Source organism: Zalophus californianus, chromosome 12 (assembly GCF_009762305.2).
Source record: "Zalophus californianus isolate mZalCal1 chromosome 12, mZalCal1.pri.v2, whole genome shotgun sequence".
In the NCBI taxonomy this organism is placed as follows: domain Eukaryota; kingdom Metazoa; phylum Chordata; class Mammalia; order Carnivora; family Otariidae; genus Zalophus; species Zalophus californianus.
In genome coordinates, this window is record NC_045606.1 from 85,255,459 (window position 1) to 85,282,409 (window position 26,951).

Below are 26,951 nucleotides of genomic sequence, written 5' to 3' on the forward strand. Positions count from 1 at the left end.
CATTTATTGCAGAAATATTTATTAAGCACCTACTATGTGCTAGATATTATCCTAGGCTCTGTGGATATGTCAGTGAAGAAAATAAGCAAAAATTCCTATCCCCAAGTTTCTGTCTTTTGAAGGAAGACTAGCAGTAAACATAATAAGGAATTTATATGTTAATAAGTATTATGAAAAAGAACTAAAACAGGTTAAGAACTATTTTGTACAAGTTAGGGAGCTGGGTATGTGATTTTTAAATAAGAATATTAGGATAGACCTCACTGCAAAGGTGAGTAGTGACGTAAAGAACACAAGGGAAGAAGGGCACCTAGGTGGCTCAGTCAGTTAGGCAACCGACTCTTGATTTCAGGACTCAGGTCATGATTTCATGGTCATGAGATCAAGCCCCACATCGGGCTCTGTACTCAGTGCAGAGTCAGCTTGAGATTCTCCCTCTCCCTCTGCCCCTCCCCCAACTTGCACCCGCGCTCGCCCTCTCTCTCTCTCTCTCTCTGAAATAAATACATAAATAAATCTTTTTAAAAAAATAAAGAATATGAGGGAACGAATCATGTAGATATTTGAGAGGAAAAGTGTTCCAGATAGGTAATAGACAAGGCTCTGAGGTTAAAAATATGCCTGGATTATTTGAGGAATAAATTGAGGAGAACAGTGTGGTAGAAGTAGAATGAGTGAGGTGATTGTGGTAGTAAATGAGGTCAGAGAGATAAGAAGGGGACAATTGGTGAAGGGTCTTTGGCTTTTACTCTGAGCGAAAGGAGAGCATTGAAAGATTTTACGTAGAGGAATAACACACTCAGATTTCTCTTTTAATAAAAACCATTCTAGGTTTTCTTCCAAAAGAAATGAGTAAAAGGTTGTGGCTGTTTTCACTCAGATGGGGAATTCTTCAGAAACAACAGGTTTGTTTGTTGGGAAGGATGAGTTCAGTTTGGTGCACTTTAGGTTTTAGAGATCATGTGTTAGCATTTGGAGGAAAGGCATGTGCTGATTATTACATTTGTGAGTCATCAACAAAGAAAAGGAGCTGGCTTAGAAGAGTAGAGAGATGTTGGCATTATCTGATGACCGCCACCATTTGAGAGAAGGCAGAGGAAGAGAGACACTCCATAAAAGAGATCAAGAAAGCCCAGTAAGATTCTGGATAAACTTTGAAGATTGCACCAACAGAATTTCTTGATGGATTGGATATGGGTATGAAAGGAGAGTAGTCGTGGCATCCTGAGAATCTTGTCTACTACTAATTTGAACTGATAGTCAAAGGCCCATTTTATTTATTTATTTACTTATTTATTTTTATTTATTTTTAAAGATTTGATTTTTAAGTAATTTCTACCCCCAATGTGGGGCTCAAACTCACAAGCCCTAGATCAAAGAGTCACATGTTCCTCTGCCTGAGCCAGCCAGGTGCCCCAGGCCCATTTTAGATATTTGAAAAGACATAGACTTTTTTTTCTACCAACCCTTAGATGAATTTAAGAGTTTGAGGGACATTGCTACATTGCAGGCAGAATAGATAGAAGTTGCTTTATATGAATTGAAATAGAGCCTGAGAATCACCTTTTTAATTTAAATTTCATATTAAAATGGATAACTAGTGTTTCATTCTGTGGGACCTTACTCTATACTGCTGGGCTGGCTTGTTTATTTTCATTATTGTTCTTATGGAAAACAGTTACGTATTCTGTTTAGTTAAAATATAAATTTGGAAGGAGAAAAGTATACTGTATGCCAAGAAATGTGTCTTTGTTCTTAATGGTACCATGCAGTACAGTAAATAAATACCACTATTATTTTTCCCTATAACATTGAAATTTACAGACTTATCAACAATTTGGGGTAGAAAGGAACAAAAGAAGAACTTTTTAATAGGGCTAATTTCTGTTCCTCTAGGTACAGGACACAGTTGTTGGCTGAAATAGAACTCTAGATTGCAGACATAAATCCAATGATGAGTTTTTGCAGGCCAAAGAAAGCTTAGAAAAAAGAGAGAAAACTCACCTTCTAGGAAAATGGATCTACCTACCATCTCATGTCTTCTATTTACTGACTTCTATGTTTTGTGTGTCTTTTATGTCCTTGTGTATCTCACATTCAGGTTCTCTAAGAGAGTATCTTCTTAGAGAGGGCTCCCTGGGGAGAGTATCCCTATTGGGAATAATTCTGCCAGGCTACTTTATAGACTGCTGATCAAGTTTCAGAGGATTGCTTTTGTCTCAGGTGCCAAAACTGGTCTAACCCATTTTGGACAAGATGGTAGAGTAACCTGACCTCTGCCTAAGGAGCTCTCTCATCTGAGGGCTTGAAGGCTAGCTGACAGGCATGGTACTACCTGATACAACAGAGCTGTAAAATTTTGCTAGTCTTTGCCCTGCTTGAAATACAGGTACTCTATCTCTGAGATGAGCTCTAAACACAGGAAATTATTGATGCCATCAGCCTGAACACCATTGTGAAAGGCTCATTGTTTTCCTTTCCCAAGTGATATTAAATGTCTTCTTTTCTTTCTCTCTGTACAATATTTTGAAAAGCATACCAACTTATTACAAATAAATCCATATATAATTATGCCATAACAAAAGATTTAAATAGATAAACAGTCCCAAGCGGATTTTTTTTCTGTTAGAGAACTAACTCATTGTTTTCTTTTCAGCCTTTGGAATCAGATGGATCTGCGTTTGATTCTACTTATGCCATTTTTTAGCTCTTATCTTGGCCGAGTTCATTCTGAGCCTCAGTTTCTCATCTGTAAAAAATAATAAAAGTTTATTGTCATCAGAGTGGGGGTAAATGAAGTAATATATGTAAAATACTCAATACAGTGTCTAGCACATAACACGCTTGATAAGTAATTGCTACAGTTGTTTTTATTATTATTGACTGAGACAGGAAATAATCTTATTAAAAATATTTAATCAATTTAAAATATATATTTTTTCAATCAGTGTTAATGATAGAAAAAAAAATACTCATTTCTGTTTCTGAAGTACCCGTTAGGCACCTCTGGTGGAATGTATATTACACAGATCTAACCAGGTATTTTTATTTTAGCTCTACTTGTTTTTTATGAAACATATTCAGCTCTTTTGCAGTTTTGTTACGTAAAATATTTGACATATTCACTATGTTTCATAGTTGATTTAATCTTAGCTTGTAGTTTTAGAGGAGGGTAGGAAGTGCTCCCCTCAGTCTCTAGCACCATGATGCCTGTGCCCACCTGGCATTACCATTACTTCTCCGGGGCAGTGTTTGCACTTCTGGATTCCCAAACACAGGTTTTTGTTAGATACCCGCAATGACTCCTCAGACACAGAGTATTCCACTGCAGGTCTGAATGACATTTCTGATGTTTTCTCGTAACTCCAGACAATTATTATTCTTGTTTACATTTTCTAGGTTTGAAGAAAAGGCCCAAATGGACCCTCTTAGTGCTCTGAAATATTTACAAAACGATCTTTATATAACTGTGGATCATTCAGACCCAGAAGAGACGAAAGAGGTAAAAACTTGCTATTTTTTCTCTTAGATGTTTAAAGGAAAATGAGGAAAATATGATGACACTAATAATTTTTAAAGTAGCCCACAGCAGATGAAATAAAAATTGAATAGGCTTACTTTCATGTGATGATAAAAGGTTCAGGTCACACAAAAAGCCCTAGATCCTTTCAGAAAAGGATTCTCAGGTTTAAAGTTTTAGCTTAGACATGAGTTTTGTGTGTTGGGAAGGAAATAGAAATTTTTACTTCTGTAGTCCCATGCTTCTTTCACTTAAGGATTACATAATGGCTCAATATAAACTTTTCTCTTGATACTCCAAAATCCCATAAGAGAAGAAAGAAAACTCTCCTCTTTCATAAGAAGAAAGTGAAGAGTGGTGGGTAGGAGTAGAATCCCTGCTACCTTGATATTTAGTTATATGAATGTCATAGCAGAATAGTTCAACTACAGTGTACTGACTTCTTTCATCAGGAGTCCCTGACCTTGAGAAATTAGTAGCAGATCATTACTTTTCAGGGCTTTTTTTCTTACTAATACTGAAGGGAAAAGAGAAGATGTAATATTTTTAGGGCATATTTGTTTATCTACAGTGTGTGAATACACCTGCAGTGAGTTTCATAGTCTGACAGCCTGTCTTCCTACTAACTGCTGAGATTCCTTTTGTCACTTTTAACTTTTGCCAAGCGTCCTTGTGCATATTCATCTAGCAGCATGTGAACTGCAGTCCATTTTGCCTTCCACTCACAGAACTGGTGCTGATGGTATATAATTCTGTCCCAACCATCCATTTCCCTGTTCTCTGTTGCTTTGCTTTGGCTTCGCAATAGCCATCAAGCAGTGCTTTTTTCTTGTTCAGCGATGACACAGGTTTCAGATTTAATGTCAAATCACTTGCAGGTACCAGGTTCGTTGTACTTTCCAGCAGTAGAGCCTGCATTTCCTTGGCACCAAAGCAAGGAGGTTCTCTTTCATAGTTGCCTACTGTGAAAATAAGTCTGATTGCGCTTAGTCAGTTTGGGTTATAACCCTTCCCTAGGCGGAGAATCAGTTTTAGGAACCCCCTCCCCCGAAGGGGGACAGTTAATTGTCTCTCCTTGAGTCTTCAATCAATTCATGATACTATTTGAAATGGTGAAACTGTCATAGTTTTGCCAAGTAGCAGAGTATGTTTGGTTTCATCTTTTATGGCTTATAACTGAACATAGTTGTAAAGAGTCTATTAATCTTCATTTTTATTAGACCATGCATTTGAAAGTTATAAATAGATTTCCTTGTGTTTTCTCCATAGTCTATCTAAAATGGCTCTAACCCGGGAACATTCATTTTTCTCTTATTTTTTAAAACCAAACCAAAACAGAATATTGCAAAGTAAATAAATTCAGCTGTGTGAACTGCAAGTAGGCCAAAGAAAACAGACAGTTTGTTCTTAAAGCTAAGCTAATGGGAAAAACCAGGACAGGGAGGTATCTCAAGTTCAAACAGAGCCATTTTAAAAATTTTGGTAGCAGGTTTCTCTTTTTCTCCTCTCCTCTGTAGTTTGAAATTATGATTTTATATGCCACAGACTTCCATTTCTTAAAAGCTTTATGTATCAAGAGTTGTTTAGCCCTAATAGAAGTTAGTTAAAATGGTACTGTGTGTGTGTGTGTGTGTGTGTGTGTGTGTGTGTGTGTGTGTGTGTCAGCATCAGAATTGCTTCAGAGACTTTTTCAAAACAATACCCTCACCCTAAGAGTCTCTCGCCTGCTCTTATGTAACAGAAAACACTGCTGACATTGAGGATTACTGGTCTGTAAGATTATTTTGTTTAAAAATGTGTAAATGGATTTTGTTTTGGGAAAAGAAATCCTTTGGTGACAGTTCTAGGGTATATACTTAGAGTATTTGTTAGTAAGGCATATAGATCTTCACTTTCCTTATAAGGTACCATTCCACTTATCAAAAAAGACCTTACTATTTGTTTTCTGTAGAAGCTTGTTTTTGTTCTCTCTGTATATTTTACAAAAATTTTTACTATATTAAATGATTGTATCAGAAACTAGAAGTGGTTTTTAGGTTTTTCTCTTTTTTGGGAGGCCAGTTATCATGATGATGATCATCACTGTGCCTATTATTGGAAAAATGATGATGGACTACCAGCTGTATGCCAAATAATGATTTTTTGCTTTCCTCCAGTCTCCAGAACGTGCGATCTAAATTGGCAATGAGCTGCTGATAAACCCTATGAAAATGATTTTTTTTTTCTAGAAAAGGCCCGAGACAAGGTTGCCTAAATTAATTCTGCCATTTTCAGAGAAGATTCTATAATAGAGAAGGAATGAGAAAAACAAGTTTTGAGCCAGTATTACACATTTTGTATTAATTACATTTCTGCTGAGCTTCCAAAGTACTGGTGTCATTCATTTAACAGATGTGTATTGAGTCCCTACAATATGCCAGGCATTCTTCTAGGCACAGGAAATATATTGGTGAACCAAGCAAAATATCTGCCTGGGTGGTACTTATTACTAGTGGTGAGAGATGATAAACATATTAAATAAGCAAATTATGTAGTACATTAGTAATGATAGGTATTATGGGAGAATTAAAGAGAGATAAAAAGGGTAAAGAGAGATCAGAATTAGGAGGGGTGAGAATTGGACAGTTGCAGTATTAAATAGGATGCTCTTAATAGGCCTCATTTAGAAATAAGATGTACACAAAGACCTGAAGGGTGTGAGGAAGTGATGTAAGTAGATAATTTGGGGAAGATAATTCCTGGCAAAGGGAGGGTTAGAACAAAGACCCAAGGGTGGGAGCATCCTGGCTTTGTTTAGGAGAACAGCAAGGAGGCCACTGTGGCCGGAGTAGAGGTAAGAATAATGGGAGTAGTCACAGATGAGGTCAGAGAGGTAAGAGCAGGGATTGGGAGATCAGACTGTGAGTGACTTCCTAAGTCAGTGTTAGGACTTTGGTTATTACTCTAAATGAATACGGAGCCAGGTCAAGGTATTACGCAGAGGAGTGATGTGTCTGCTTTGTCTTACCTGACTTAAGATCACTAAAATCTAAGATCACTCTGATTGATTGCTGTATTGAGAATAGACTAAAGGAGAGTAAGAATGGAGGCCGAGAGACCTATAAAAGAGATTGTAGAAATCTAAGCAAGGGATTATCGTAGTGCACACCAAAGTAGCAGCAGTAGAAATAGAAGTAAAGTAGATCAGATTCTCAATATATATTAAAAGTAGAACCAACAGTGGGAATGCAGTCTGGTACAGCCACTATGGAAAACAGTAGGGAAGTTCCTCAAAAAGTTAAAAATAGAACTGCCACACAATCCAGCAATTGTACTACTACAATTTATTTAGGTATTTACCCAAAAAATACAAAAACACTAATTCAAAGGGATACGTGTACCTTGATGTTTATAAGCAGCATTATCTACAATAGCCAAAATATGGAAATAGCCCAAGTATCCATCAATTGACACATACACACACACCCCTGAATATTACTCAGCCATAAAAAAAGAATGAAATCTTGTCATTTGCAACGGTATGGATGGAGCCAGAGAGTATTATGTTAAATGAAATAAGTCAGTCAGAGAAAGACAGATATCATATGATTTCACTCATATGTGGAATTTAAGAAACAAAACAAATGAGCAAAGAGGGGGAAAAAAAGAGGCAAACCAAGAAACAGACTTTTTTAAATACTCTCTACACTCAGCGTGGGCCTCAAACACACAACCCCAACTCAAGAGTCACACGCTTTACTGACTAAGCCAGCCAGGTGCCCCAGCAGACTCTTAACTGTAGAGAACAAACTGATGGTTACCAGGAGGTGGGGGGGTTGGGGTTAAATAGGTGATGGGAATGAAGGAATGCACTTGTTGTGATGAGCACTGGGTGATGTATGGGAGTGTTGAATCACTATATTGTACACCTGAAACTAATATTACACTACATGTTAACTAACTGGAATTTAAATAAAACTTAAAAAAAAGTAATACCAACAGAATTTTATGATCGATGGGATGTAGGGTTTGAAAGAAATGACTCCAGAGTTATTAGCCTGAGTATATGGAGCTATTATCAACTGAAATGAGAAGTGCCTGGGTAGACCCAGTTTGTGGTCATAGATGGGGGCTCCTGACTGGGATCGGGAGTATAATGTTGGATATCTCCAGTTGAGATGCCTGTTGAACAGCCAACCTTATACGTTGAGGTGATAGTTGGATATTCATGTCTGGCTTTATTCAGATTATGTAATATCACTTGGTACCTATTGTACATATCAGGCCAGTACATATCAGTTCCACTTAATCAGATTATTAAAATAATAGTTTTCACCCTGTCCTTTTGTATGTAGAACCAGTGGGTTTATCTTTCACCTTAGAAGTCAGAAAAGAGGAACAAATTAACCCTCAAATAAGTAGAAGATAGGAAATTCGTGAAATAGGAAACAAAAGAAAAAAATTTAAAAAGAGAAAAGTTGGTTCTTTGAAAATGTGAATAAAATAGCAAGACTTACAAAGAAAAAAATAGTGAAAATATAAATTGTCAGCATCATTATGGACCCTATAGATACATAAAAAGGGAACAAGGAGATACTATGAACAACTGTCAACAAATTCAGCTACTTGATGATATGGACAAATTCCTTAGAAGACACAACAGAACAGACACAGGAAGAATTAGAAAATCTTAAGGAACTCCGTATTAATTACAGACATAGACTGAATTTGTAATTGAAAACTTTCTAACAAAGAAAACTGTAGTTCTAAATGGCTTTCTCAGTAAAAACCCAATAAAAATAGTACAAGCAGAGAAAACTATAGACCTCTTGTGAATGTAGATGCAGAATTCTTAATAAAATTTTAGTTAATTGAATCCAGCAATATATAAAAAGGTTAATGCACAATGACCAAGTGAGGGTTTATTCTAGGAATTTAAGGTTGGTTTAACATTTGAAAATCAGTGATACACCACCCTGACGGAATAAAGGAGGAAAACTACAGATCATCTCAATAAGTGAAGAGTAAGTGTTTGACATGATTAAAAACCCATTCATGATTAAAAAAAAAAAATTCTTAGTAAACTTGAAAAGAAACTTCCTAAATCTCATACAGGGCATCTATGAAAAATATAACAACTAGTACTATACTTAATTGTAAAACTCTTTCCCTAAAGATTATGACAAGGAAAGGATGTCTGCTGTCAGTAGACACCCTCTATTCAGCATTGTGCCAGAAGTTGTAGCTAGTGCCATAAGAAAAAGAAATAAACAGCATATGGATTGGAAAGGAAAATTGTGTGTAGATCACATTATTGTGTACATGGAAAACACCATGTAATCTACAAAACAATAATACTAAGATAAGTAAATTTAGCAAGATTACAGAATACAAGGTCAGTAGAAAAAAAAACAATATTTTTATATTAGCAGTGAACAATTAGAAAATGAAAATTTTAAACCTGTTTATATTAATCCCACAATAAATATGTAGTAATAAGTCTATTGTAAGAAATAAATGGAGAGAGATATCACATTTTATGGATTGAAAGACTAAGAATTGTTAAGATGCCCATTCTCCCCAAATTGGTTTTTAATTTAATGTGGTCCCTATCAATATTATGGCAAGTTTGGATTTCTTTGTTGTTGAAAAAAATAGGCAAACTGATTCTAAAATTTATATGGAAAAACAGAGGCCCTGAACTAGTCAAAACACTTGAAAATAGAAAAACAAAGTTAGAGGTTTCATACCACCTGATTTCAGGATTCTGTATAAGCCACAATAATCAAGGCATTGTGGTACTGGCTTAGGGATAGACAGATCAGTAGAACAGAACAGAGTTCAGAAGTAGACCCACATGTATGTGATCAGTTGATTTTTTTGGCCAGGATGCCAAGTCCAATGGGGAATTGGTAAGTCTTTTTAACAAATGGTACTGATATCTCAGCCCCTGTCTCACACAAAAACTAATTTAAGATGGACCTAAATATAATATCTAAAACAATAAAGCTTCAAGAAGAAAACATCTTTACAACATTGGGATAGACAGAGATTTCTTGGAAATGACACAAAGGCAGTAACCATAAAAGAACCATAAAAAAAAGAACCATAAAAGAAAAAATATGGGGGCGCCTGGGTAGGAAATCGGTTATCGGTTAGGTGTCTGACTCATGATCTGGGGGTTGTGAGATTGAGCCCTGCTTTGGGCTCTGCACTGGGCATGGAGCCTGCTTGGGATTCTCTCTCCCTATGCCTCTTCCCCGACCCTCCTCCCCCCACCCTGCCATGTGCAGTCTCTCTCAAATAAATAAATAAATCTTTTAAAAAATCTTGATAAGTTGGGATTTCAACAGAAGTAAAATTTCATAAAAGACATTAGAAAAATAGAAAAGCCACAGTCTAAATAATACTTGCAGTAGATATATATGACAGAGGACTAATACCCAGAATATTTAAAAAACAAACAAACACAGATTTTAAATTCTTCCTTTTGTTCCCTTTTTCCCTAAACTCTTGCTTAGGTAATTCCTCTAGGATATTTGTCCAGTTTCTGGCCTTCAAAAGACCACTCGTCAGGGCTTACAAATATTAATGTGATTGATACCTGAAGTTTTAAAGGCTGGAAGCACAGGTATAAAATACATCCTGAGGAATCAGTGGTATCAACCACTTAGGTCTTACAAAGTGCTAAGTAATTCCATTGAGATTCTACTCACTGGTCTACTCTCTTCCTTTAATTTACCTATTTTCCAGCATCCTCATTCAAGATAAAGATGAATAGTTCTCCCAAATTAAAGTAAATACCATAGTTCTAAATATTCTCAATTTCAGTTAACCTGTTGTTTGTTCACAATACATACTTTAATAAATTTTAAAAATAAAATAATTCCAAGACTTGGTCCAGTATTTTGGAAAGGAGTCCAGTAGAAAAATCAGCATATTCTTTAATCTAAACGTAGTGTTCTTGTTACTATTTGTTGAATAGACTTAGGCAGCGCATGTGCAGAGACAATACAGTGGCTAATAAATGGTATGTTATTTTTTTCTAATATGCTTAGCCAGCTAACTTGCTTCTATTTTTCTTTTACAGTTTCAGCTCCTAGCTTCAGCTCTGTTCAAATCTGGTTCAGATTTTACAGCTCTAGGTAAGTATTCCAGTGTAGTTTATCCAGCTTAGATGCCCTAGCTTTGGGGAATTGGGTTTTGGTTTCTTTTAAATGAAACATCAGGTGAGATGTTCTTCTAAACAAATGGAGCAAGTTTCAAGGTAGCATGCAAAATTTCTAATAACCTGCTACAAAGTTATTTTCCATGCATCAGTCACCAGTTCATGGGTTAGTTTGCAGTTCCTATTACACCAATTGCTAGGTTATTAGGCAAACGGCAGTAGAAGCATGATCAAAATAAATTAACTTGTATAGCATTGTTTTGGAATGTAGGCTGTGAATTACTGGTACAGTTACTATGAGATAACACTTCTTGGTTGAATGATTTTTCCTCTCAGTTTGTTCTTTGCAGAGTTGTGTCGGATCAACAGATTAGTGATGGGGTAGGCAGTGAAAAAATCTTTTGAGCTCTGAGAAAATGCATTATCTCTTTCCTGAAAATGGGAATTTTTGTGTGCTGTTATCTTAATTGTTTAAGATAGATTCTACTTGAAACTCCGGTGTTTCTCAGACACCCCACACAGGGGCATTGGTCTTCATTTAGGAATACTCTCATTTGGTATTAATGAATTATTAAAGTAAGCTAGACTGTAGTGAAGTGAGGAATTCGTAGAAGTTCCACAACCCAGAGCTTTATTCAGGTCAATTTTTAAGAATCTTTTCATTAGGATAAGTCATTAGGATAGCTTTACTTTTTCAACAAGATTGTAGGCTTTTGAAGTATGGGAATTTCCAGCTTTCCTCCTGTCCTTATAAAATATAGTCACACTGTGAATGCTTATTAATTCCATTGATGCCACTGCTATTATTGTTTGCCTTAAAACTGAGCAGTAATATTGAAATTTTCCAGGATATGTAATTCAGATACTACTCTTTATCTCTGGAATAAAATAACATTTTGGAATATAAATTTAATTTCTTCATTGTTTGTCCTTTTGTCTCCTAAAGGTGAACTGTACCTCAGAGGAAAAGACAGAGCATATATAATTCTGGTGTATTTCAGTAAGATGGGAAAGAATAGGAATTTTCCTTGGGGTCTTGCCCTTTCTTGTTCCATAACCAGTAATTGAGGCTTCTCCACTGATCTAGGCAACTCTAGTTCTGAGTTCTAATTCCAGAATACATAGGATTCCACAGGGCAGGACTGAGCAGACTGCCGTAAAACATAGGTTCTCTGAAAATTTAGATAATCATTTACCACAATTCCATACATGCAAATGTCTTGAGGCTAATAGAGATCTCAACCTTGTGATGGAGAACCTAGGTATAAGCATTATTTTAGAAAGTCCATAGCCTTGTGAATTTCGTCATTTGAAACAGAGATTTAGTGATACATGAATTAGGAGCCTGGCACATAGATACTTTGTTTGAATAAACATGTGCCTTGTTATGTATGGATACCACAGCCCAGAGCCATTATTTTTATTTTATTGGTGGGCAACACTAAAATGTCTCTGGCTGACTTATATGTAGCCTTTATTTATTTATTTATTTTTTAAAAGATTTTATTTATTTGACAGACAGCGAGAGAGGGAACACAAGCAGGGGGAGTGGGAGAGGAAGAAGCAGGCCTCCTGCTGAGCAGGGAGCCCGATGGGGGGCTCAGTCCCAGGACCCTGGGGTCATGACCTGAGCCGAAGGCAGACACTTAACGACTGAGCCACCAAGGTGCCCCCATATGTAGCCTTTAGAACAAGAATTTCTTGGCAGTTACTTAAATACATTAGGCTGGTGTCAGCAAATATTTTACCTTTAACTTAACTCCTTTCTTCAGTATCTGACCTATTCACTGCCAGCTAATATATTTTATCAGGAACTGTTTGTTTTACTTGGATTCCAAGCAAACCTCAGATAACATGAGGACAATACAAACAATAGAAAAAAATATGAAAAGAAAATTCCTATGGGGTTTTATTTCCTACCTTCTCTGAAGGGAGGCAGTATCTTTAGTAGTTAAGAGTTGAGAATGTAGGAGAGCGGTTAAGAGTCAGAATCTAGGCTCAGATATCAGCTTTGCCACTTGCTAATTTCAAAAGTGACCTTGAGCAAGTCACCCTGGTTTTTTTTTTATTTTATTTTATTTATTTATTTGAGAGAGAGAGACACAGCAAGAGAGGGAACACAAGCAGGGGGAGTGGGAGAGGGAGAAGCAGGCTTCCTGCTGAGCAGGGAGCCCGATGCAGGGCTCGATCCCAGGACCCTGGGACCATGACCTGAACCGAAGGCAGACGCTTAATGACTGAGCCACCCAGGCGCCCCAAGCAAGTCACCTTTCTAATAATTAATTTCTCCATCTCTATAAGATGGAGATAATAAGAGTACTTACCTCAAGTTGTTGAGAGAATTAAATGAAATAATTATGGAAAACACTTAGCACAGTAAAAAACACTACATGTTCCATTCAGGGTACTATTATTATTATCTCCCTTAAAAATGTAATCTTGGAGCACCTGGGTGGCTCAGTCAGTTAAGCGTCCAACTCTTCATTTTGGCTCAGGTCATGTTCTCAGGTTCATGAGATTGAGCCCCACATGGGGCTCTGCACTCAGCAGGGAGTCTGCTTCTCTCCCTCTCCCTCTACATCTGCCCCCCAGCCCCCTTTACACCTCCACTCATGCGCGTGCACACACGCATGCTCTCTCTGAAATCTTTTTTTTAAAGAAGAATTGAAACCAAATGGGTTATTCCATGTATATATGTATACATTTTTTATTTTATTTATTTATTTATTTTAACTATTTATTTGACAGAGAGTCACAGTGAGAGAGGGAACACAAGCAGGGGGTGTGGGAGAGGGAGAAGCAGGCTTCCCGCCGAGCAGGGAGCCCGATGTGGGGCTCCATCCCAGGACCCTGGGATCATGACCTGAGCTGAAGGCAGACGCTTAACGACTGAGCCACCCAGGCGCCCCTATGTATACATTTTTTAAAAAAAAGATTTTTATTTTTAAGTAATTTCTACACACAGTGTGGGACTTGAACTCACAACCCCAAGATGGAGAGTCACATGCTCTACTCACTGAGCCAGCCAGATGCCCCTAGATGTATATATTTTTCATGTACAGATAAACTAAATATTTCATTTTCAAATTCTCCAAAAATACTTGCCTCCACCAAACTTTCTGACTGACTTCCTTCAGAATTGTTTATCTTAACCTCTTACTGAGAATTAAATGAAAGTATTTATTAGTGTCCTATGTAATTTAAAGAATCAGGGGTGCCTGGGTGGCGGTTACGTGTCTGCCTTTGGCTCAGGTCATGATCCTGGGTCCTGGGATCAAGCCCCGCATTGGGCTCCCTACTCGGCGGGGAGCCTGCTTCTCCCTCTCCCTCTGCCTGCCACTCCCCCTGCTTGTGCTCTCTCCCTCTCTCAGTGTCAAATAAATAAATGAAATCTTAAAAAAAAAAAATTAAAAAGATGGAAAGTGATTTACAAATAACTGGCTGGCATTATCTTAGTTTTGAAAAATGACTGACATCAGAGAAAAGCCACCTCTGGGGATCTTTAATTTAGAGCTTCTGGTGGCTGTGGGTACTTTTAAACTTGAACTCAGACATTTTGCTAATTTTTAGAGCTGTGTCTTGTTTCCAGAAAGTATGCACTGAAGCAATTTAAGCATATTTTCAGCAAGGTATGTGACAAGTAGGAAAAATCTGGTCTGTAGTACATATTGCCTTTTTTTATCTTAACACCTCTTTTTAGGACTTTCAGAGTCCAAATATGTGCAAAATATGAATTCAGACAGATGTTCAAAACATTTTATGCCTAAAGTAGTTCTTTTTGTCATTGTGTTGATATTTGTGAATGAGGAGCCTTAAGAATTTCGCAGCATTTGCTATGCCCTTTTAGCCTTTATACTTTTGCTATATCCACCAAATTTAGATTTCAGCAAGATACTTTCTTCAGCCTCTTGTCTGTAGCCCACATGTTTACAGGTACTTTTTATATAACAGTAAGTTTATTATTAGCAATAGAAAGGATCAACAAACGTGTCCAGGAGAAAAATGAGAATTCTTGCTATTTCTTCTTTACCAGAAGTAGGGAACATTACCTAGTCAGTATAGGATGTTAAGTTAAAAGTATATTCCTAGGGGCACCTGGCTGGTGCAGTCGGTTAAGCATCTGACTCTTGGTTTCACCTCAGGTGGTAATCTCAGGGTAAGATAGAGCCCTGCATGAGGCTTCTTGCTCAGCGTGGAGTCTGCTTCAGATTCTCTCTCCCTCTTCCTCTTCCCCTCCCGCTCATTCTCTCTCCTCTCTCTCAAATAAATTAAATAAATCTTTTTTTTTAAAGATTTTATTTATTTGACAGAGACACACACAGAGAGAGAGAGAGAACACAAGCAGGGGGAGTGGGAGAGGGAGAAGCAGACTCCACGCTGACCAGGGAGCCCGATGCAGGGCTCGATCCCAGGACGCTGGGATCACGACCTGAGCCAAAGGCAGATGCTTAACAACTGAGCCACCCAGGCGCCCCAAATTAAATAAATCTTTAAAAAAAGAGAGAGAAAAAAATATATTCCTAATAGGTCACTTTTCTTTTTAGAGCAGTCATTGTCTTTAGTGATGGTAGTAGTGATAAAAGCGATAGCTGGTATTTATTGAACACTTACTATGGGTCCAGGTACTATTTTAAGCACTGTACATGTCTTAACTCATTTAATCTCCATAATAATCCTATGAAGTAGTTACTATTATGATCTCCTTTTATATAGGAAGAAACTGGGACACAGAGAAGCTTAGGTAACTTGCCCAGGAATAGTACTAATGAATGGCAAAACTAGGATACAGACTTTAATAGTATGGCTTCAGAGTTCATTCTCTAAACCAATTATACTACTTCTCATTGAGCTTTACCAGTGTCTGTTACTCTTGAGTAATTAGTTCCTCATTCCATTTTATGATGAAAATGAAGTGAGAGACACACTGATTAGGAGTATGAGATTTAGAATCTACATTTCTTAGTGCCTACCCCTTTTTAATGTATTTAAAAAAAAAACAAAAAACTTTGACTACAGATATAGCTTAAGGTTCTCCTTGAACAACTTTCACACCCAACTATATACACAGACCTACAAATGCAGTGATTTTCTTTATTTACAATAGTTACGTTCTGTAAAGTCACAAGAGATACTGAATTAGTGAATACTAAACCATTTCTCCTATGGGACATACAGAGTTAGGTTCCTTATATAATTAACATTGCACGAAGCTTATCAAACACATGTATTTTCTCCATAAGGCACATCATGGCCTTTTTAGGAAGTGCCACTTAGGAACACTAGATAGCACTTCAGCACTATGCTTGGGGACCATTTTAAGCAGTGAAGTCACAACAAAAAGCACAAAAATGTGAAAAATATGACACCAGTAGATTGAAAAGGACACTTGTTTATAGTATGAGAGGTGCTAAAAGAAGGCAGAGCATCACCCAGTTCACCCTTGGCTGACAGCATGTGCCTGTGCTGATTCAAATGTTTACTGCTCTCCACATGTCTGTGAATGACCACATCATGCCACAAGTATTGATTTGGGGGTTACAGGTACGTTTTAATGGTTAGGCAGCTGCACAAATAAGGAATCTGCATAAAAAAGATGGACTGTAACCACACACAGATGTATAGTTTTGTGTGTTTTGGTTTTATTTATTACACAATGTAAAATATGGATTCTACAACATAACGTTTTAAAATTTAATGATGTGGCTTGGAGATGTTTGCAAGAAACTACACTAGATCTGTTATATTCTTATTAAGTAATACATGGTATTCCATAATAGGATCTACCATAATTTAAACATTTATCTAATGATAGTGTGAATTTCAATTTTCTCATTGGTAAATGGTGAATAAAAGTAAAACATGTTCAGATGGTAACCACACTTACCATGGGGAGCATTGAGTAATGTATAGAATTGTCAAATCAGAATCACTATGTTGTACACCTGAAAGTAATATAACATTGTATGTCAATTATATATACTCTAATAAGAGAAAAAAATTAAGTCAAAAAATAATTAAACATGTTCTTTTAAGGGTTAAGTGAACTTGGCACACTGCCTACAATTTAAGCCCTCAGTGAATATTAGTTAATAAAAATAAATAAATGGGTTTTGGAGTGGATAGACACGGGTTCACATTCCATTCTCTTCCTTCACCAGCTGTGAGATCTTAAAAAGTTACTGAATATCCCTAAGTTGTCATCTGAAAGGGGAGTTTATGATAACTGCTTCATTAGTTTTTTATAAGAATGAAATGTCAGGGTCGCATGGGTGGCTCAGGCGGTTAAGCATCTGCCTTCAGCTCAGGTTGTGATCCCAGGGTCCTGGGATTGAGTTCCACATCAGGCTCCTTGCTCAGTGCAGAGCCTGCTTCTTCCTCTGACTGATGCTCCCCCTGCTTGTGTGTGCGCTCTCTCGCTCGCTCTCTCTCTGACAGATAAATAAAATCTTTAAAAAAAAAAAAAATGAAATGTGGTCATATATAAAGTACCTGGCACAGAGTAGGAACTCAGTGTTTCCCTCCCTCTTAAATCATTTAATCTCATGAAAATGTGTTTACTTCATTTGATATTACTTTGGATACATTGGTACTTCATTAGTAATATATTAGTAATACATAGGTATTATATTACTTCATTAGAGTATTACCACAGAATCAATATCTTCTCTTAAAAATAAAACCAATTATGACATTTTTACAATTATAGAAAGTAAATAAAACAAGGGGAAAACTCTAAAGTTGACTACAAACAGTTGGTAATATTACCACACAATAGGGGGAAAAAAGAGAAACTTTTTCAGTACAATGCTACAGTGCTTAGACTATACTCTTTAGTGAGATTTAGTCTAAAGACAATAAAAGCAAAGAAATCTTGGCTTTTTGTTGGTAATGGTATGGATATAGTAATTCTGGAACATGTTTTGTATGTATTTTACATTGAACAAATGAGTAAATATGATGATGTAGAGAATCAGTTTTCCTAGTGGGAGAAAGGAGATACTGTAAATAGGGAATGGGATTAAGGAGAGGAAGACTCCTGTAGAGTTCTAAAAAAATGGGAATCATCAATGAAATCACGAACTCATAATTTTGCTTTAAAAACAGCTGTGTATATAATGTGTGCACATATGTGTTCAGGCCTAGAAACACTACCACCCTTGGCAATTAACACAAATGATCTTTAATTCTAAATGTCACTCACCACTAAAAGGAATTAGGGCTCCTTGAAAAAAATGGCTGATTTCAGAGCTGTGTAAAGATGAGCTTGGATATCTTGCTCTACCAGGAAATAAGGAAGTGCTCAAAAATTAATGGGAACATTAAAAAAGACACAGAAACGAGCTCAAAAGAGCTCTTGCTGGCCCAAACTGGGACAATATGAGTATTAAAATGAATAATGACAGTAATAAATACGAGATATTGAACAATAAAAGGATCCATGAGTACATACTCATGCAAACAAATAAAATGGAGGAAAAGCTCTTTATAATTAGTGTCAGTCAACAAATGCAGAAGGAATTGTAGAGTTAGGAAAACACCATCGGTGTTTTGTTTTAGCAAGATATAATTGTTTTAAGCAAGAATCATCAGTGAAGGCTAATATTGGGTTCAGGTCTGTTGGGGAACAGGATATTCACACAGTCTCAAATTGTCGTCTTGTCAATATTTTACTAATTGCTGGGGGCGCCTGAGTGACTCAGTCCATGGAGCACCTGACTCTTGATCACAGGTCTTGATCTCAAGGTTGTGAGTTAGAGCCACGTGTTGGGCGAGGAGCCTACTTAACAAAAATTTTTTCTAAATAAAATACTTTACTAATTGCAGTGGTAGAAAACAACACCTTCACATTAGAGAAATCTGGCCATACCAGCTTAATCAGGTGATCACAGTTAACATTGGGACAAACGGATAGCATCTGCCTCCTGACATGATGCAGTGGGAAGCACACAGTATCACTTTTGTAGTATTCTTGCCAGAACTGCATAAATTCAATCTGATTACAAGGAAGCAGTCAGATAACCCAAATTCAACACATTCTACAACTCTGTAACTGCTCCGTACTTGTCAAGAATATCAGTATCATAAGAAACAGAGGCTGAGGGAACTATTCCAGGCCAAAGAAAACTAAATACAGTGTTTGATACTGGATTGAGTTTTAGATGAGTAGGGAAAATGACTGTAAAAAAAGATTATTGGGACAAAAATGTTAAATTTCCTAAATTTAATATATAGTGGTTATTTAAGTGATGTTCTTAGGTGAAATGAACTCAAGTATTTAGGGATGAAATTGTCTACAATTTACTCCCAAATCATTCTACAAAAAACTATGTGTGGGGTACAAACACAGAGAGAGAGCATGAGAACACATGTGACAAAATGTTAGCAACTGAGTAATCTAGGTAAGGGTATATGAGTGTTTGAGGTACTATTCTTGAAACTAGGAGTTTGAATTTTTTAAAAATTTTAGAAAACTCAGAGAAGCATAAAATAGAAAAAAAATCTCATTATTCAGAGATAACCTTTGTTTACATTTTGGAGTATTTCCTTCCATTCATTTCCATGATATTTCTTAATTAAATTTTAAGCTCCAAAGAAGTAAACATTTGTCCTCAAACTTAAAATAATAGTAAAAAAAATTTTTTTAATAAAAAGGAATGTACCTTTCTTGAGGCATTGTTTATTTTCCTTCCAGGAAACTGGTATCCTTGGCAATGTTCTGTTCTGTTCATGTTCTTTACAAGAGTAAAAAACAGAGTGTACCTAAAACTGTATTGTAAGTTGAATGAAAATTGGTCCAATTTGAAATAATTTTCAGAGTATCATGGCATATATAACTTTCTGGCACTATTTCTGTGTCTTATGGTACTCAGTAGGGTTCTCATGTCTCAGCCATTTCACGAACGGGGAAATCAGAACGCTATATTATCATTTTCCTACTTCATATGTACATAAGAAATTTGAAGTAGATTAAAACAATATACAAGCTGACAAAAGGAAGGAAGCATCTCACTGAATATTCCTTTGGCTGGAGTAAACTTGAAAATTAAATGTTTACTAGAAGTTAAAGGGGGGAAATCCTTTAGTTCCATTGTCCCCACCTGTTAAGAATGTCATCCAGTTTCTAATGTTTATCTGGATAAAGGTAGTTCACTGCTCTATCTCTCACATGACGTGTGCCTGGCCGAGAGCCTGGTGCATAGTACCGTGAATGTATGGCATTTACTATGTGCCAGGCACTGTTCCACATTACTGTACATGTATTTCTTTCACTCAGTTCTCTGAGACTACTTCCAGCTCTCAGGACCTTAATGATTTTAGCCCACCTTCTAAAGAAAGTGATTTTAGTATTTTTTTTGTTTTGATTTTATTGTATTTTTTTAAGATTTATTTATGAGAGAGAGAGAGTGGGGGGGAGGGGCAGAGGGAGAGGGACAAGCGGACTTTGTGCTGAGCACTGAGCTCAACGCAGGGCTCGATCCCAGGACCCTGAGACCATGACCTGAGCCAAAACCAAGAGTTGGATGTTTAACCGACTGAGCCATCCAGGCGCCCCTGATTTTATTGTATTTTTATTATTAAAAAAAGTTTAGTGGGTCAGAAGCATTATAAAGTCAGAAAAAGAGGAGTGAAAATGCCTCAGTGGACTAGAAGAGGAAAATGCTTGTAAGGAAAAGAAGAGAAATCGCTATTTGTTACTAAGGTGCCAGTCATTAGAACAGGTGCTTCTCACATAATTGCATGTAATATGCACAGTAACGCCACGAAGTAGACAAGATTAACACAAATTTACAGTTGTGGAAACAGTCACAGAAAGGCTGGTTCACTTACCTAAGATCACCCCACTGCCAGGTAGTAAAACTGGGTTCAAGACCCATGTCTGTCTCATTTTAAAATCAGATTTGGGTTTGGTGTTTCCATTATACGTTGCTGCTTTTCTCAACTAGCTTCTCTGTTACATGTTTTAGACACAGTGGATGAGTGTCTTTGTATCTCTCCTTTACCAGGCTTTTCCGACGTGGATCACACCTATGCTCAAAGAACTCAGCTCTTTGACACCTTAGTAAATTTCTTTCCTGACAGCATGACTCCCCCTAAAGGCAACCTGGTAGATCTCATCATGCTGTAACTGGAGAGCCGCTGGACAGCAATGCAGAACAGGAGTCTGCGTTCAGTATTTTGGAGTTCAACTCTGTTGACCAACAATTAGGCTGCCGTGATCGAGGACTGCACCAGAATTTTGAAGGGATCTTTACTGTCACAAGTTTTAACCCTCTTCCTTCATACCCCACCTCAGCCCCTTTCTCCTCATCCTGTTCCTGAATTAGGTTAATAAAGTGAAATTGGTATTCTTTCCATTTAAATATATATATATTTTTTTCTTACTTTAACTTTTAAGAACGAATGAATATAAAAGAAGAAATAATCAGGCAGTTTACCCTTTTCTGATTTTTATTTGATTTTTATAAAACTGGGGCAAATAAGCACTATTAACAGACTCAGTGCTAGAAAGAAGAATGGGGTTTTGTTGTTGGCTGGTTTGGCCTCTCCCCTTTCTCCTCCTTTCCCATTTCACTTTGCCTCGCATCACACAACTGCTTGTAAGTGGTGTCACTTGTTTACCTCTTCAGTTCATTCTTAAAAGTATATAGTTCTGTAGGGCAAGTGATGTATGTTAAAGTGATTTATGTGTCTCTGTTGACTAGAGTCTTGTATTACATTCAACAGTAGGAGGAACAGAGGGCTCAAATTTATGCTCCTTGTCATAAAACTAAAAAATGAAACCCAAGATTGATCCAGGTACTATCTGAGATTGGTATATAGTATTTCTGTAATGATATATTTTATAGTGGATATTACAATAGCTTTGAGTCACAGAAACCTTAAACTGAGGAGAATATAGTTCAGAACCTTTAAGAGCCAATATAAACATGACCAGCAAGATGATTCTAGTCGTCATTAATATGTTCATTGATGTCTTTGTAGCAAATTTTGGAAGAAAATGACTCTTTCCTCTGGTAGAGGTGTGATTCCATGTCTCCTTTGTGCTCTTGGTAGCATTTTCACTTGGGAGTGTGGGTTTCCAGAGCTGTGCTTCTGTTTATTTCCATATACATTAGCTCCCTGCAGCTGCTTCTGTATACTGCTATCTTAAAGAATAATGGTTTGTAGTTGTCCGATGGAATACAGCTGATAGGCATTTCACAAAACACACACAGGCTTTAAAGTGGAGAAAAAGAAAATAATGGTGCAGGTATTGTTTTCATTAAAAGAAAGGCAGATAGGCTTTCTCACTGTTCTTTTTGGGGGGGGATGGAGGTATATATCATTCCATAAGGTGCTGTGGGGTACAGTATAGGAAGCCCAAACCTGGCCAGTGCTTGCATTTACTCAAAAAGTGTGCTGCATGCAACTGACACCCACCATGCCTAAAGCCGACTAAGTACAATAAATGTCCGTCAGTCCAGTAGCTCTGAAAAGTGAAGGACTTTGTGGAATTGAGTATGTCCCTGAGTAGCAAGATTAGGCCTCACCAAAGAAAGAGAAGACTTTGACTTGCACTTTCGAAAAGTCTCATGTATAGGAATGAGACTGAGATCCCTCTTCACTCTGTCTTTATTGCTTGGCTTCACTGCTTTTGGGAATGGACAGAAATCTAGTTTTTCCTAGTTCTAGACTTGAATCTTGGGCTCCTTAGCTTTCCAAGCATCCCAAAGCTATCCATAGTGCTTTATTAAACAATTAGATTTGTATCTTACCTTGTGAAAGCTATAGTATGTAATTCACGAAGTACCAAATTGTGCAGCTACATAATAACCAAGTGACTTTATAGGTGAGCAAATAGAATCTTACATTCTTGTACATCTTCATAAAATGATAGTCCCCTGACAGTCAAGAAATAAAATAGTATCACTAATACTGTAGCCTGTTGAATCTTGTTTTGTGGAAACAAGTACAAATCAAAGAGTCGATAGGGAAGAACTTGACAGTTTCTAAATTTAAAAGCTCTAGTTTGCTTGCCGTGAATTCTGGCACTTTAAACACACTAACCAAATGAAAGTCTGCTGCCTCCACGTTTTGTTTCTACAGTGCTTTCTCTGTCGCTGTTATTCATGAGTTCCGCTGTTATTCATGAGTTCCGTAGATTCCATATTTGGAAGAAACGCAGTTCTTGACCTCAGTGATTTTGTTTTTGTTTTTCCCTAAATGACTCTCTACTATTGCTTTTTAACATAAGCTTGTTTTAATTTTATCTTTCCTCACTTTATTTAGATGGAACTTTTGCCCTTTACTTCATTTCTGAATTTTTTTTCACTAACATGTTTAAATGGGGCTGAATCATAGTAAACCATCCAGTGTTGCCTAAGTGAGATACACTGTTGAGGAGGTTGTTGACTCGGTAGAGTTTGTGCCATGGGGCTCTAAAGGAGCATTGCTGGCAATGACTGCAGGAGAACGTAGGGCTTCATATTATCCATGACCAACATGACACATTGCTCACATTTCACAGCAGAACCTGATTTGAAACTTGTTTATATATTTAGTGAGGAGCTACATATATTTCCAAGAATACCAGCGGTGTATTATAATTTAACCTAATTTGGTATTTAGATACAGTGTTTAGGTAGGCCAAATTATCTGTGCTTTTATTCCTTGAAATGCTTTCATTCTAGCTTAGTGAGTCCCAGTTGAAACACCTGGCTGATGCTTTAGATGCATTCGTTAGTAGGGCACAGTTTACTCAGTTTCATTATCTCTTGCTTCAGCTTCATTCCCATTTCTCTCTTTCACAGGGGAATGCATTATTCTAGAAAGTAAACTAGATCTCTAACATTATTTTCCGTGCTTGTACTTGATGAGAAATTATCTGATTTGAAAGATACTTCTAAAATGCATTTGTATGCTGTGGAATAACAGAGACCTCATGTGGCCAGTTTGACTAATTCAGATAATCTCAATCTCCTTCAAGCAAAGGAATCCAGACTTGGGTGCCTGACTCAGTGCTCAAGCTGACAGTCTTAGCTTTTCATGAGATTATCTTTTTAGACCTGGTTTGCACTGATGCTAAAACTGACCTGTCCATGTCTAATAAGTAGAAACTGATAGAAAACATTAGAAAGTTAATTTACTGGTTTATCACAGAAAGGCTTGTTGGGTTTAGAGCACAGTGATTTAAGATTATAAAACTGCATTCTTGGGTGAAATATGTATTTTGAATATAAATGGTTCCCAGCTTATCCTTCTAGCAGATCTCTTCACATCTGCCTTAAAAGTGCTATTTAGAGATACATTAACAGAATTTTATGTAATAAAAAAGTGAAAATCTAACCTACAAACAAAAACTGCATTGAGAATGATGTTCAGTGGATCCAAAAGCACTTAGGAACATGTTCTTGATTTTATTCTCTGAATTATACTGTTTCATGGTTATAACACGAAGAAGTCATAATTATTCTTAACACCATATGGAATTCATTTGGTAATTATGGGTCATTTACTTATTTCCTGAGTGAATGTTGTGTTAACTCTTTAGCTGGTTGAATGTTACTGGCAGTTGGGAATTACGGTTTGAAGTGATTTGTATGGGAGGGGATCATTACAATGTGTACTCTAAACAAAGTCATCTAGCTATTAAAAACATAGCCTTCATAACCCTTCTTTTCTTAAAAATCCATGATTGTCTGCAGTTTCATCCTTTTGCATAAATTCTGGGCTGAGTTTTTACTAAGTTTCAGGTTCTTAAAATTGTCCTTGATCTGGGATTGCATGCTTCCTCAGAAAAAGTTTATAGTTATTGGAGAGTGTCCTATAGGGTCTGTATATGACAATACTTGTAGATTAGATCTTTGGGCTCTTTCACTCAAAGGTTTTTGTATTTCTTATTAGTCAAATAACATTCTTCTGTGATTTTTGACTATAGCTTATATCTTCCTGTGATTTGTATCAATGCTGAAATGATTTGACTATCCAAAATTTCTAGTGTAGAGGTATCTCAGTTGAAGGTGGACGTTTCCAAGTTTGTTGAAACAGTTCATTAGGAGCCAACTAGATCAGCTGAATGATGTTGCCATTGTTTGTTTTGGCAGGAGGACTCATTACAATTTATTGAGTTCTTCACCAGATGCTTTTTTTCCTGGACAAAAATATGCTATCTTAGAGATTTTATTTTACATAATTTCTTAACCTTGATTTCCTCCTGCCTACCAAATAGTGTGAATTTTACATCCATTATTTCCTTAGCTGACCTGACTTTATTCTTGGCTTTTTCAGCCCTAGATTCCCTAGGTTTTCTTTGGCAATGCTTATGAGTGTTGTACCACTTAAGAGAAAAGGTCAAAATCATTTTGAGGCAAACATGCTGTTTTATCCTTGTTTATGACAACAGAATAGTGAAATTTAAAATTGTCCATTATGAAAGAATTAATAATGTTGAGACATTGCTGTCAGAACCCTTGAGTCCTTTTCATTTGGAGGCTAGTAACATGGCTCTGGTGGCCTTAATGGAGGAGCTAGTGTTGGCTTCTTATCTTGACCCTAGGAAGCATAGTCCTAAAACTGAGGATCATGTACAAGTTTCATAGCAGAGCTCATGGAATTCAGCACATCACCAGATTTCCATTTGCCCGTTGCCTTTTTTTTATTTTAGCCTTTTTCCCTCTATTCCTACTACCTCTGAGTAGCATTGATGTTCTGCTGAAGTTGGAATCTGTGTTAAAAATTGACTTTCAGTTTCTGATGTAATTGTTTATTAGGAATAGCTTTGATTGCTATGAAATGATTGGTATTTGTTCATTTTTTAAATTATCACTGATAATCATGAAATAATTCACCTTCCTTTTTATCTGCGGCTTAGACAGTTTCAATGAACTATCAAGCATTTGTGTGCAGCATCCTATTTTGCCCATCTGTATGGCATTTTCACTTGGAGGAATTGAACCCCAGGAACAGGGCTTGAGGAGAATGCGGATATGTTAGAGAAAGGAAAATAGGAGCTTTTTGCTCATGGATGAGAACGTCCACAAATCTAAATGAAAAAGAAAGCTCTCCATTTTGAACCCTAAATTCATTTTGCTGATGCAGTGCTGTGAAGATGACTATCTAAAGGAATCACAGCTCAGTTATTCCGTGTCGTCTTTGGAAAGCAGCATTCCTGGTTAGTTTCTTTTCTCATTTTCTCCCAAAGAGCTGTTAGAGGTCTTGGAACAGAAAACCCACTGTGATGGGCTCAAGATTTTAAACTAGCTGAGCAGTTTCTTATGTTCAGCCAGTTTCTTGAGAAGGATCCAGTGGGAAAACCAGCAATAAAACATTCTGACATGCAGTTTTGGGGCTCCCATGGGACTTGCTTTTTCATCATGTTGAAGCTCTTGCCACAGCACAAGCTCTGTACCATCTGGGATGCTAGCATTCACAGCAGTTAGTGTGGATATCTGAGCTGTCTGCCACACCAATACCAGCCTGAAGAGATCATCATTTTTCAGTTTCGCCCAGTGCTTAATGACTGCCAGATTAATTGGCAGGAAGGAAAAGCACTGTGTGATATACTGAACAGGCCTGTGTGCATGATTAAGGAGTTGCTCAAGTAGCCGGTTTTGAGCTTTATTTCTCTCTTTAGTTAACAAATCTCAAGAAAGAAAATCTTTGTTACAGTTTAGCCAGTGTCATTTGGTTGGGGTTTATTTTCTAGCCTTTTAAAATAGGAAGAAAATTGTCATTTCATGTTTAACTTACAACCCATACAGAATTACACTGGCATCAATTGTTTTCTCTACTTTAAAATTAATTACGCATAATCCCATGGGTCACTGTTTATCTACTTTGCCAAGAAATCCATGAGTTCTGGCATTAGAAGTATTTAATAATTTTGGAGGTGCCTGGGTAGCTCAGTCAGTTGAGCTTAGGTCTTGATTTTGGGGTTGTGAGTTCAAGCCCCACGTTGGGCTCCATGCTGGGCCTGGAGCCTACTTAAAAAAAAAAAAAAGGTATGGGATGCCTGGGTGGCTCAGTAGGTTAAAACTTCTGCCTTTGGCTCAGGTCATGATCTCAGGGTCCTGGGATTGACTCATGCATTGGGCTCCTTGCTCAGCTGGGAGCCTGCTTCTCCCTCTGCCTGCCAGTCCCCCTGCTTGTGCTCTCTCTCTCTCTGACAGATAAATAAAATCTTTTTTTAAAAAAAGTATTTAGGGGCGCCTGGGTGGCTCAGTCATTAAGCGTCTGCCTTTGGCTCAGGTCATGGTCCTGGGGTCCTGGGATTGAGCCCTGCATCATCAGGCTCCCTGCTCAGCG

General features: G+C 37.2%; 1 protein-coding gene across 5 annotated transcripts in view; it reads left to right on the forward strand.

The window, feature by feature from the left end:
• The window catches only part of MKLN1 (muskelin 1), a 321,865-nt gene extending 295,212 nt beyond the window's left edge, over nucleotides 1-26,653 (forward strand). For all 5 annotated transcript variants that reach the window (XM_027574044.2, XM_027574045.2, XM_027574042.2 and 2 more), the window contains 3 exons: nucleotides 3,400-3,502; nucleotides 10,590-10,644; nucleotides 20,672-26,653. In XM_027574044.2, the coding sequence (XP_027429845.1) occupies nucleotides 3,400-3,502; nucleotides 10,590-10,644; nucleotides 20,672-20,793 (280 nt within the window). In that variant the 3' untranslated portion in view covers nucleotides 20,794-26,653. The remainder of the gene's footprint in view (nucleotides 1-3,399; nucleotides 3,503-10,589; nucleotides 10,645-20,671) is intronic.
• Nucleotides 26,654-26,951: the final 298 nt, after the last annotated feature.